This window comes from Felis catus, chromosome D1 (assembly GCF_018350175.1).
Source record: "Felis catus isolate Fca126 chromosome D1, F.catus_Fca126_mat1.0, whole genome shotgun sequence".
NCBI classification, from domain to species: domain Eukaryota; kingdom Metazoa; phylum Chordata; class Mammalia; order Carnivora; family Felidae; genus Felis; species Felis catus.
Genome location: NC_058377.1, coordinates 53,271,023 through 53,283,925, shown reverse-complemented (window position 1 = coordinate 53,283,925; position 12,903 = coordinate 53,271,023). Strand labels below are relative to the sequence as shown.

General features: G+C 47.0%; 1 protein-coding gene across 9 annotated transcripts in view; it reads right to left on the bottom strand.

Moving 5' to 3' along the window:
- Positions 1-12,903, bottom strand: part of TENM4 (teneurin transmembrane protein 4) — a 744,941-nt gene that overhangs the window by 500,919 nt on the left and 231,119 nt on the right. For all 9 annotated transcript variants that reach the window (XM_023238928.2, XM_045038070.1, XM_045038066.1 and 6 more), the window contains one exon: positions 12,739-12,840. In XM_023238928.2, the coding sequence (XP_023094696.2) occupies positions 12,739-12,748 (10 nt within the window). In that variant the 5' untranslated portion in view covers positions 12,749-12,840. Of the gene's footprint in view, positions 1-12,738; positions 12,841-12,903 lie in introns of those variants that run through there.

Here is a 12,903-nt window from a genome sequence, read left to right as displayed (position 1 = left end):
GCGGCAAGACGAGGGAGACAGCGTGCCCACTGCTGGACAGGAACACTCTTCCCTCCACTCTTGTGCCAGGCACTGAGGTTTAGAACTGAGCCAGAGTCCAGCCTTGCCCTTGAGGATACACAGTACTGGCAGCGGATATGCAGCCAGGGTTGGGAGTCAGGCCTTCCCCTGGCTCTGCACTGTAGTCGTCTGAGAAAACATCCTAAAACTCAGCCTCAGTTTCCTTATCTATAAAATGGGGATGATTATGAAGAAAATAATAGTTGAGTTGCTATAAGGGTTAAGTGAGGTAACGCAGTAAAACACTTAACCCATATTAAATAAAAATGTTATAATTTTGGGGTTGGCGGGCAGTTAATCATCCAATATATGTGTGATGAGGGTCTGCTACATGCCAGGTACTATTTAGGTAATTCTCATCTACACACGCTATCTCGGGGCGCTAGTGAGGATGTCAACAGAGGGAAGCACAGAGCTGTAGGGTAACCAGGAAGGGTCACCCAACCCTCCTTTCCCAACTGTCCCTGCTAACCAACCCCTCCCTGCCCAGGGTTACCCCAGTCTGCTCATACCCTGCCTGGCTGGTCCTGGGTCAACAGCTTCTTCCCTAAATGCTGGTTCAAGGTCTTAGACACCAAGAGATCAGGTTGAGGTCCCCAAATTAACTCACAATCCATGGGAAAATCCCAAACTCTCCCCTTAAAAGACAAACACTAATAAGCTTCGACTCCACCTGGATGTCTCAGCTTCTTTCCCACTAATCGCTCTAAATAAGTTGAATATTAGTTGCATCTCTGAAGGAACCACCAGAAAATGTTGTCTTTGATAACTCAAATGGATCACCCCATCCCTCTCTCAAACCAAGAGCTTCTGGGACACTGCACATTCACTTAGTCCCAGAGAAGAGAATTCTCTTACACGGGCTGCTCATGGCCTACAGGAGAGACTGGAAACCAATCCGTCGGCAAATCTCATCAGCTCTGGGCCCTCCCTGGAACATGCGTGTGTGGGCTGGATGGGAGCAGTGTGGTCACCCCTAATAACATTCACTGAGTACCTACTAAGGGCCAAGAGAGTGACACGTATCATTTCATTCAAACCTCAGAACCATCTTGTGATCGGAGATGTTATCATTGCTTTATAGATAAGGAAACTGAGGCACAGGGAAAGTAACGAATTTTGTCCACAGTTGGTGTTAAATGAGGGAGGCAGCTTTGAACGTAGGCACATCTGGCTGTAATGCTACTGTTTATTCAGTTACATTAAAGGTGCTCAGTCTTTCTTTTCATTCACCCTGCTGCCAGGAAGGCTTTATAGACATTTGTCCAAATCCCTCCCTCTTCCTATAAAATGTTAATACTGCAGATACACCGAATATCTGTTTATGTATACTGGCCCATTGGAGGATCCCAAACCACTATAATAATTATGATTTTCTTCACCCCCACCCTCTGAGAACCATTTTTAGCCCTTGGGAATGAAGGTGCCCCATTAAGAATGTCTAAGTTGTACCTGTGGTTCTCAGAGTGTTGTTCCCAGAGTGGAAGAGGGCAAGGCTTGCCCACAGACCAAGACCAGGAATGGAAAATTAGCTGGACCATTTCTTCCCAAGGGAAGTGTTTATGTTTTCTTTTGAGGGCCATGGAATTCTTGTTTCTAGATTTGCTACCTGTTACTCATGCTTCAATTTTTTTTAAGTTTATTAATTTTGAGAAAGAGTGAGAGAGAGAGAGAGAGAGAGCACATGAGCAGGGAAGGGGCAGAGAGAGAGGGAGAGAGAGAATCCCAAGCAGGCTCCGTACTGTCAGCACAGAGCCCGATGTGGGGCTCGATCCCATGAACCATGAAATCGTGACCCTGAGCCAAAATCAAGAGTCAGATGCTCAACCAACTGTGCCACCCAGGTGCCCCCACTTCCTCATACTTTAGATTCACCTGCCACTTCCTACGGAAAGCCTGCCAAGACATCTGCACCTGAGTTTGGGTTAAGCGCCTTTCCACCTCCAGTTTCTAAGCTGCCAAAGCAATGGTCAGACTCCATTGTTAGTGTGCATGTACATGTCTCTGTACATAAGAGGAAGGACTGTGGTTTATCCATCTGTGTATTCCAAAGCCTAACTGGGCACAGCATGTAGTAGATGCTCAGTAAACGTTTGTAGAATGGATGAATTAATGGGCAAATGAATTTAAAGTTGCTTGTGCTGTCTCTGCTGCACTGGGTTAATGCTTTAGCAAAGACCACATCAGGGATGGCTGGATCAAACAACAGCATGCAGCCATGCCTTCAGAATGTGGTACCTTTCGGGTGTCTTTCATGAAACCAGAGTTTTCATTTGGCAATATCTATAGTAATGTTCTTGGTCTAGGCCCTTTCGAGGGCTGAGATGAGCACAGGATAAGATCTCAGAAAGAGATGGTGATGATAAGAGGGATGGACGTGGGTAAGGTATGGAACCTACCCCCCACCCCCCGCCCCGGCTCTCTGAGCATACTTTGTGGACCTTAGGGGAAAAATATGAAAAACTGTCAACCAGTAATAATCAGGGAACCCTAACTGATGAAGTCCCATGCTCACACCAAGGAAGGACAGGGGTGGCCGCTCTACACTTCTATTTCCAACAGTGTAGCTGATTACTCACCCTAATGCAGTATACAGAAAAATGCCAGATTAAATAAACAAACAAATTTATTTTTAAATATAGAGCTGAGCAGTCAGGAAAGAGATGGAAATCCTTAGCGGTCAGAATAACCACGAGATAGAACAAATTCACAAGTTACAAGCAATGAGTGGGTGACAAGCCTGGAGATATCTCCTGCTTCTTAGTGACCCGGGATGTTTAGTTTGTTTTTTTTTTTAAAGGTCTCGAGACAGTGCAAGTGGAGGAGGGGCAGAGAGAGGGGGACAGAGGATCCTAAGTGGCCTCTGTGCTGACAGTAGCGAGTCCCATGTGGGGCTTGAACTCACGAACTCTGAGATCATGACCTGAGCCTAAGTCTGACACTCAACCTACTGAGCCACCCAGGTGCCCCTGGGGCTTTTAAAGAGCCAAGGAAAGTCACAGTCCTGCAGAAGATGGAAGGGAAACTGAGACTCTCATGTATAGCTAAGACTTAGAAAAAAAACATTTACACTTTGGTGAAAAGGTGAATCAGAAAAACATATAGTCCCACTCTGAAGAAGGAGGCAGGAAGGAAACTTGACCCTAGGCCCGGATAGAGTGGAAGGAAAAATTTTAAAAGGCTGAGAATTTCCAATCACACAATGGCCCTCATGTGGGTCTGGAACTTGACTATGTGTTAACCTTGTGGCCAGGAACACACACACACACACACACACACACACACACACACACACACACACATGTCCAAGCCAAGCATTTAATTTAAAGTAACCCCAAGTTGGTGGTTCCTCCAGGTACCTCACAGAAATAAATGCAAATCCTTTCTGGAGCAGTGAATTTTCAGCTGAGACCTCAAAGGAATCTCACAAAATTTTAGCGATCATAAATCCACAATTGAAAACAAAAATCACAGAGCACGTGAAGAAACAAGCCACCACAAGCAAGAGAGAGCAGAAACAATGAACAAATGAATCAGAAATGGGAACGCTACGGGTACTAAAATGATCAGATTCAGAAAATGAAATGTGTACAATATTTAAAGAAATATATACAAGTAGTCAAAGTATGCCAAGAACAGACTATCCAAAAACATAAAGCAGACTGAAAGATAACCAACTAAAACTTCTAGAAATGGAAGGGCTGATGTATGGGCTTCTCCAAACTGTTGTTCTAAATGTGGCTTACAGTTTTGGCATAAGCTTTGGTGTTGGAATGAGAAAGCTAAAATGCTCTGTGACTTGGGCCAATCACTGCCTATCTCTGGGCCTCAGTTTCCCCATCTGCAGGTGAAAGGGTGGAACTAGATCACCTCCTAAGTCCAACTCTATTAACTCATATTCTATAATACAACAGATCACATCCATTGGGCACCTGTTTTTTTTTGTGCTACCCTTGGCTATCAGCATTTTACATGATTTTTTATCTTTGCAACAGCTCACTGAGGTATGGGCTCTTATTATACCCAATTCACATATTAGGAAACTGAAGAAGAGAGGGATTAAGTAGCTTTGCCCAGAGTCCAGAGCTGGTAAGCCATGTGTGGTCTCCACTCATCTGATTCCAGAGCCTACGTTCTGGACTCTTAACATCTGGGATCTAGCACTAGGATTCTCTGACCTATCAGAAGTCTCCCATGGCAAGGGACAGCTCAATGGCTAGTCTAGGCTGTCAACAGCGACCAGAATAGGTGTTCCAGTGGGCAGGTAAGAATACCATGGAGTTCATTATCAATAACCAAATAGGAAATGCATTCTATGAGTAAGGCCCGTGCTTATTTTAGACAATAGGTATTTGTAACAGAACAGCAAGCAGTGACAGATGGCTGGGGCTTACCTTCTGAATACCCTTTGGAAAATCCTTCATTCTGAAAGCACTCCTCTATACCTCGGTTTTCTCATGTATGAAATGGGGATGATAATGGTACCTAATATCACTGGGTTGTTGTAAGGATTAAATGAGCTAGTACAAGTCAGGAGTGTTGTAAGCATGCCACAAACTGTAGTTCTTTCTTTTTATTATTTTCAACCCAGTGGGAGAAAGTTGGGTTTTGTAGCAGTTGACCTTGATTCAATTCCAGGCTCCCCCCTACTTCCCAGCTGTGTGACTTAAAGTCATTGACCCTCTCTAAGGCTCCATGGCCCCATCTGTGAATCAGAAATAACAATGCTTACCTCCCTGGTAGTTGTGAGGGTTAAATGGACTGTGAAATGCCTAGCTCAGTGGCTGACATATAATAGGTACTCAACAAATGTCTGTTCTCACCCCTGGAGCGTTTTCTGCACACTCGGCTTTTCTACCATGGTTAGAATCCAAAGAGGCAAAGGATTCTGTGCTTATAGATGGTGACTCACCGTTCTTTTCCACCAAGGGAGCTTTCACAAAAGCAGTGGGGGGTGGAAGATGTCTAAAGGCATCCATTTCACAGCAGGTAAGTCAAGGCAGTAGTACAGCGACAGAGGTTCACAGCCTCAGAAAAGGGCCTTCAGGCCATGATCTGCTGCTTTGGTTTAACTGGCCACTGAGATGTACAGCTGAAGATACAATTAGCACCAGGAAGAGAGCTCTACCATTATGAGGATTTGGTCATTGAATTCACCGAGGATAATGACATTGACCTTCCTGTTTGGAAATAAACCAGGTATTGGCTTGCAAATGGGTCTATGATCATCCTGCACACCCAGGACTTCACAGCAGCACCACCCAAGGATGGGGACAGGTAAATAAGGATGTGATGGGGGTTTCAGAAGGACAGTGACGTCTGGAGCAGTGGTTGTGTCACTCTGCCACCCCAACCCCTACAGGCCCAGGGAAGGGCTGGCGTCCTCACCTGGCTTCCCGAAGAAGCATCAAAGACTGAGACCAAAAGTGGTCACCTATAGGGATTTCTTTTTTTGAGCAAACAGGGAACTCCTGGGTTTCAAGCTCAAATCTGTGACACCTTTCGGATTTCATCTTAAGTGACCTGCTCCTGCCTCTTTCTCCCTAAGACCATCTGTGTATTCAAGCGGCCCAGGAACTTTGACCAAGGAGATGCTCGGTGCTGAAAGACGATGGTGGCATGGTAGAGTGGTGGGCATTCCAGGTGCTCTGAGTCAAAGCTGAAGGTGCAAACTCAGGGCGGGAAAAGGAACCTCGGAGGAAAGGTGGTCTGGGAAGCACAAGCCTGAAGCCAGCACAAGGATACCGGGGGTCACTGCGGCACTGCTCGGCACTGCTGAACCTTGCGGGTCCCTGCTGAGACCAGACTCAGCATTTTCTCTGCATGTGAAGGACAGTGTAATGTTCCCAAACAGACCTGGTTCAAACCCCAGCCCCTCCACGTACTAAGACATCTATGTCCCTGAGCAAATGATACTCTTGTGTCTCAGGAGTATCCCCATTTTCCAGTGCCCAAACGGTCTCATAGAGTCCCAGACATAATGGTTTTCATAACGAGGATAGAAACATGCCATGCGCCCGGTATAGATACCAACTCATAGTAGGAGTTCAATAAATATTCATTTGTCTTTGCTTAACTGACATAATCGACACCATATGTGACAGTACAGTCAGCCTCATCAGCCTGGCTTGCCACACTCACTATTGATTGAAGAACTGGGGTGTGCCATACAGGATTTTATCTCCAAGATGATCCTGAGAAGAAGAAGATCTATTCTGAGCCCTGTGATCACCAACCAGGATGGCCAGTTCTGGCAGAGCTGACCACCCAATAAGTCATTAGTGTCCCCACTGGCTAATATCTCCACTGTGGCCATGTCTTCTATGAAAAGGAGGCAGTACAAAGGAGATCATCGACTGTCTGCTGCGTGTGGGGAAGTGGCCATGGTAGACTCCAAAAGGGTGGAACAAAGAGGCATAACTGGTGTTCTTGTTCAACTTTCCAAGGGCTAAAAAGTGTATTTGGAAAGAGATGATGGAAACACAGTGTGGTAACAGTAAAAAAGCAGTGTGGTAACAGTAAACACTTGAGGTCAGACAAATGGGGCCAAGCCCCTGGGGAGCGGTGGCGAAAGCAATCATGAGCTTTAAAAGCAGACTGACTTATGTCTGAATCCCAGTTCTGCCGCTTACAGGCAGGAAGGTGTCCTTGGGGAGGGGAGAGGGAAGGTTGCCTCAGTTTCTTCATCTGTAAAACAGGGGAAATACCCGAACTGCTATGATGATTAAATAAACATGATGCATGCCTGGCACAACAGTGAGTGCTCAGTTAGCTGTTAGTTTAATTCTTCCTTCTTTCCCTCATTTCCCATTCTCCTCTAGAGTAGTGACGTTACTTTATCTGCTAGTGAATTAGAATTAGTAGCGGATGACTTTTATCTGTCTGCTGGTGACCACAGTCCTCTGTCCATATAAATCTGTAAACCGTCAAGTAGAGACTTGTGCAAAAACTTCCAATGGCTTCTCACTTCTAAAACAAGAGTAACAAAAGGCCCCAGCTCCTCTGCCTGGACCCCAGGGCTTCCACCCGTAGGCCTCAACCTCCCAACCACTCCCTAGCTGCAATGCTCACCCTAGTGGCACCCATCAGTAGGCTGGGTGTGGAGGAGGGCTCAGCCCAGCCTTGGGGATGTCACGGATGGTAAGAAAGGCTTTCCAGAGGCAGGTGCATCCAAAGTTAACCTTAAAAGCACGAGGAGGATTTTTGCCGATAGACCAAGAGGGGAGAAGGCATTCTGGGCCAACTGAGTATCATGTGCAAAGGCCTGAGGCCTCACAGCCAGGCTTCAGTCCAGGCAGATTCCTATTATCTCTCCACTCAGACTGTCCTCACATCCCTTCCTCTCTTTACCAGACTGACAGATGACCACTTGTGCACTCCCTGCTGAACTCCAGTAAGGATCTCACTTCTTGTGCCCAGCTTTCAAAGTGTGGCCCAGAGATCCCTACTGGTCCCTGAGACCCTTTTAGGAAGCCAGTGAGGTCAAAGCTACTTAAAATACTGCCCTTTTCATCCTTGTCCTCTTATGAGTATACAGTGGAGTTTTCTAGATTGAACGTAGAAGCAGATACATCTTCTGTTAAGCCAGATATTTGCCAAAATATAAAACAATGCCACTCTATACATTTTTGTTTGTTTGGAAAAGTCATTTTTCATTAAAATGTGTTATTTATGTTGATATAAGGCTTTATTATTGTTACTTTAAATGAGCTATAAATAATGATTTTAACATTTTTCCCCAGTGCTAATTACCACTTTGACAAATTTTAGCAGACATAATCCACATAAACAAAAACTCTTTGGGGTCTTCAATAATTTGGAGGAGTCAAATAGGGTTCTGAAACCAGAGAGTTTGAGAACCACCGCTTTAGGAAATACGGTGAAGAGAGCCAGATGCATAACTAACCCCAGAAAGCATTCTCAGAGGGCAATTTCTGCCCATTATTGGGAAAAGAGACCACAGGCAGTCTGTCCCTGGCTGGACCCTACTGTCATGCTTGTCGCTCTCTGTTCCTCCTTCCTCTTTCCCTTCCTGTCAAAACCCTAATGGCAGACCAGGCATCTCACTCAGCAGTAACCTCTTCGCCAAGTTCAGGGAGGTGTGTTGACCACACACTGTCAGGAAGGCAGGGCCCAAACAAATAACTCAGTGTCTCTGATTTGAACTTTCCTGATGACTAAAAATGTTGAACATCTTTTCATGTGCTTGTTGGCCATTTCTGTTGTTTTCTTTGGACAAATGCCTATTCAAACTCTTTGCCCATTTTTGAATTAGGCCCTTTGTCTTTTCATTGCTGAGTTTAAGAGTTCTTTATAGAGTCTGCATACGATCCCTTCTAAGATCTATGACTGCAAATATTTTATCCCATTCCGTGCTCATCTTCACTTTCTGTATCCTCTGAAGCACAAAAATTTTTAATTTTAATGATATCCAATTTATGTATTTTTTTCCTTTTTGTGTGTGCCAAACCATTTCCTGTCTAATTAGAGGTCATGACCATTTATGCCTATGTTCTCTTCTACGGGTTTATAGCTCTTACATTTAGGTCAACAGTCCATTTTGAGTTAATTTTTGTATATGGTGTGAGGAAAGGGTCCCACTCTCTGCTTTTGCATGTGGATAGCCATTGGTCCCAGCACCATTTGCTGAAGAGATGACCCAGTCACCTCATCTCGAAAATGGGCTTTAAAAGACTACCTTTCGGGGTGCTTTTAGCATTCAACAAGACAGAGAAAAAGTGCCTGTGGGGATTCCTGGCACACAGCAGACAATGCCATACTGAAGGATCAGACAGTGGATGTGAAAGCACTCGGAAACACTGGTCATCATTACTATCATTTGACCAGAACTTTTCTATTCCTAAAGGTCATTAACATCCACAACCCCACCGGCGTGTCATAAGAAACCTGTAATAAATAACCCTCAGGTCAGTGGCTTGTAACCCCTTTCCCAGGAACTCCCTCTCTGAGGGGCTTGGAAATCCTTTTCCTCTCCCCTTCCCCTTTTTCTTTCTTTCTGCCTTAATTTTGCATTAAATGCTCTTGGTCTTAATTAATTAATCAATTTAAGATTGGTAACCCACTCAAATCTTTTTTGGCAAGTTGGTGGGAAGGCATGAATGAACAAATGAGTCAATCAAGTAAAAGGCTCCTAATTTAAAGTCAGAAAAGTGAAGCCCCTAGAGCTAAAGCGATCACCCCACACACAGGTGTCAAAGGTGAAACGTGGGACACTACTCCAGTGCTCTCCACTCCTGCACTCCCCCTCCCATCCTGGAGAGATCCTTTTAAACCAGTCTCCCTCCTCCTCAGTGTTTGCAACACCTCCCAATTTAGTTTTCTCTCTGAATTTCATTAGTGTCCCATTTGCCTCATCTTCCTGATCTCTGAGGCAGGCGGTAAGCAGGAGGAGACTGAATTGGCAACAAGGGCTCCCTGCCTCCTGGTTGTGGGTGAGGCTACATGCAGGGGAGGAGGGTGTGGCCCCTGGGCTGCAATTCTACACACGCTCTGGTCCACTTGACTCAAGCCAATAAACAATAATGGGACTCTAGCTATGCCCCAGGCACTGGGGGCTCGAGGATGAGGAGCCGTTCTTGGCCTTGAAATCTCAGGCTCTCAGGGATGGATGGATAATGCCTAGGCCATGGGCTGCAGGGACTTCGCCCTCCTGGGCAGTGAGAGTGAGCGAGAAAGAATGCGAGGTTAGTTAGGGGAGAATGGCAGTGGGGCCATTCCAGGAAGGGGGAACAGCACATATAAAGGCAGGAGGGTACAAACGATAGCGTGTAAGCAAATAACGACGTGGAATCTGTTGTGAAATTATTTGTTCAGTCATTCGCTCATTCAATATGTGCTTATGGAGTCCCTGTTCCTGGAGTAAGAACACTGCAGGAACAACCCAAAGGAAGTCCCTGCCCTCGTGGAGCTTATATTCCACTGAGGGAAACAGACCACAGACAAGCTTACAGAGCAACAGACGATGCAGCAGGTGGAGAGAAACGTCACATGGACGAGATCAGGTGGAAGAAGGCACAGGAAGGACTGGAAGGGAGAATGGCCGCTTGCATGGGGTGGTGGGTGCAGGCCTCCCACCCTCACCTCCCCTACCTTGCTCACACCACTGGCCTCACACACTTTTGTTGAGCACTTTCCGGTGCATGCGTGCTCTGCTCGCTTTATTCACTGCAGTTTCCTTTGCCTAAAGAGCCTTTCCCAAGACTGGAAAAAAGGCATCTCTGCCTTAAGCTGTGCGGTAGGAATATGTTTATGGTTCAATGGACAGTGAAGAGGCCAATGGTGTGAGTGAGGGGTGCATAGGAGAGATGGGGTTGGACAGGAGACGGGCTGGCTGGTGTAAGTCCTAGTGGGTCACAGTGAGGACTCAGCCTTTTCTCCGCCAAAGATGGGGGTGCACAGCAGGTTTTGAGCAGAGAAGTGATCTGATCTGACGTGGCAGACCCCTGGGAGGGAGAGTGGTAGCAGAGTCTATGAAGGGGCCATTGCAATAATCCAGGCCTGAGAAGATGGCTTGGACCAGTGTGGGGACAGAGGAGGTGGATACACAAGCCGAGGAGGGGACAGAAGCTGATGGAGTCAGTGTAAATATAATACAGCGTGCAAAAGGAGGGACGGGAGGGAGAGGAGGCCAGAGAGGAAAAGCAGAACATTCTAGACAGAAGAATCTGCCTGTCCCAAGGCTCAGATTCAATCTCACCCTGCCAGACTCAGATTCCACTACTTAGATTTCTGAAATTCCTTCCCTCTCTCCTTCAGTTCAACAAGCCTCACTCAGGGCCCAGCTCTACGGGTGGCACCAACATGGGATGAGCGATCCCCTCTCTCCCCCCCATCAATGTCTGGCCTCCACGAGGCTCCCTCTGTTGTTGCTGAAAGCTGTGTCCACATGTGACACCCGGCAGGATGCTGGGGGAACCTGGGGGAGAAAGGCGGGGATGGGGAGTACAGAGGAGGAAGGAGAGAGCACATTTCCTGGGTTTCAATGGTGTGGGAGGGTGAGACTGAATTTTTTCTTCTCGCGTTCACGCATTACAAGCAAGCATGGTTGTGGTGGATGAGTTCACCTTCAGCTTAGTTATCTTACCTCCCTGAGTGGACCTCAGTTTTCTTATCTTAAAAATGGAATTGTAAGGACTACCTCATGGGGTTCCCTGAGTTACATGAGATTCCTAAATCAAGTACTTGGCACAATGTCTCAATAAATATGACCCCATTTTACCTGCCCTTCTATATGGAAAGCTAATAATCTTAACAGATCTCCTCAGCGAGCCATGTGGGTATGGCTGAACACTTATCCCAGGCTGTAGTTACACGAGCTTCAGGCTGACAGCAGAAGCCAGCTCTGTTTCCGTTCCCTGTTATCTCCCCAGAGCCTAGCGGGGTGCTGGGCTTATTGTGAGCATTCAGTGTGTCCTTGTTGAGTTGCTAAATAAATGATTGAATCAGAGGTTATGTAAGATCTGGGCTTCAGCACTTTTTAGCTGGAAGACCTCAGACAATACAGTTAATTTCTCTGAGCCTCAATTTTCTGGCCCGTAAAACAGAAATAATATCTACGGTGGCAGAAGCAGTTATCATCGCTCATCAAATAACCGTATTTTCCCCACATTTCCCAGAGCCCGAGGAGTCAGGCTGGACCCTGTGACTCATTCTGGCCCGTAGGCCGTGTGGCGCTTCTGGACCAAAGCATTTAAGGGCCAGTGCTCAATCTCCTGGTTCTCTTCTTGTGTTACAGAGACCAAGGTGGCTGCAGGTTCTACCCAAAACACAGCAGAGCTCTCATCAGCCTGGCTCGAGTCACTAGGTAGAGCACAGTCCTCTACGTCCCTTGGTCAGACATGTAGCATGAGCAGGAAATACACTTGCTCATAGAGCGTAACTAAGCCTAGTGAGACTCCGCGTCCACCTTGCAAGACTGCTGGGAGGATAAGAGATCGAGTTTGGTTCATAGTAGGTTTTCAGTAAGGTGCTTACTCCCTGCGTCCTGGTTCCTCTGCTGAATTCTTCACCGTGACCTAGCCTCCAGCATGATTCGACTTTCTCTAGCTAGAAACATCCTCCTGCTTTTCTGATGCAACCCAGGTGTTTTGTACTATTTTTTTCCATTGTTCCTCTGCACAGCAATATAAAGAAAAGCCTCCAGAGAGCCACTCTGGCTGGCTGGACCTGGCCTCCAGCCCACCTGTCCCAGTAGCCACCCACTTACCTCCTCCTGCCCCACTCTCAACTGTGCCTCTGATCCCACCCCAGCTAAGCTCAAAACGTGACCATCAGACTCTGGACACAGCCTCTGATCTCCTGGATCCCAGAATGATCCCGACGGCTACTGTTGCCTCTGCGGTCCTGGACCTGTGTGGTGCTTCCTGGCCACCAGCCCCCACATCACATCCCACCTGGATGCCCGGGCCCTGCCTGCCACTGCCCACTGTGCCGGCTGTTGGCTTGGCTTCCAGCACCCAGCACTCCTCTTACTGTATCTGCTCCCTGAGAAGGCCACCTCCACTTTGGGCTGACCTCCTCTACTTGCCATGCTGCTTAGTGGCAAAAGCCTTCAACCAAAAAGCATGCACGATTTCAGATTCCAAGATGGCACTTCTCATTAAGACCACAGGTTTGCAGTTGATGACACAGAAAATCAGAGCAGACAAGGGGACTGACCTGGCTCCATGTCAGCACGTTCTGAAGAGTCAGCAGTGTCCCTGGGCCCTGCAGCCCTCTCTCCAGGGCCATGGGATCCTGGAGGACAGGGCGGGATCCTTTCTGTTAAAGCAGAGAACACAGACCCTACTGAGTGAGGTGGCAAGATGCCCTGGACCCTTTCCC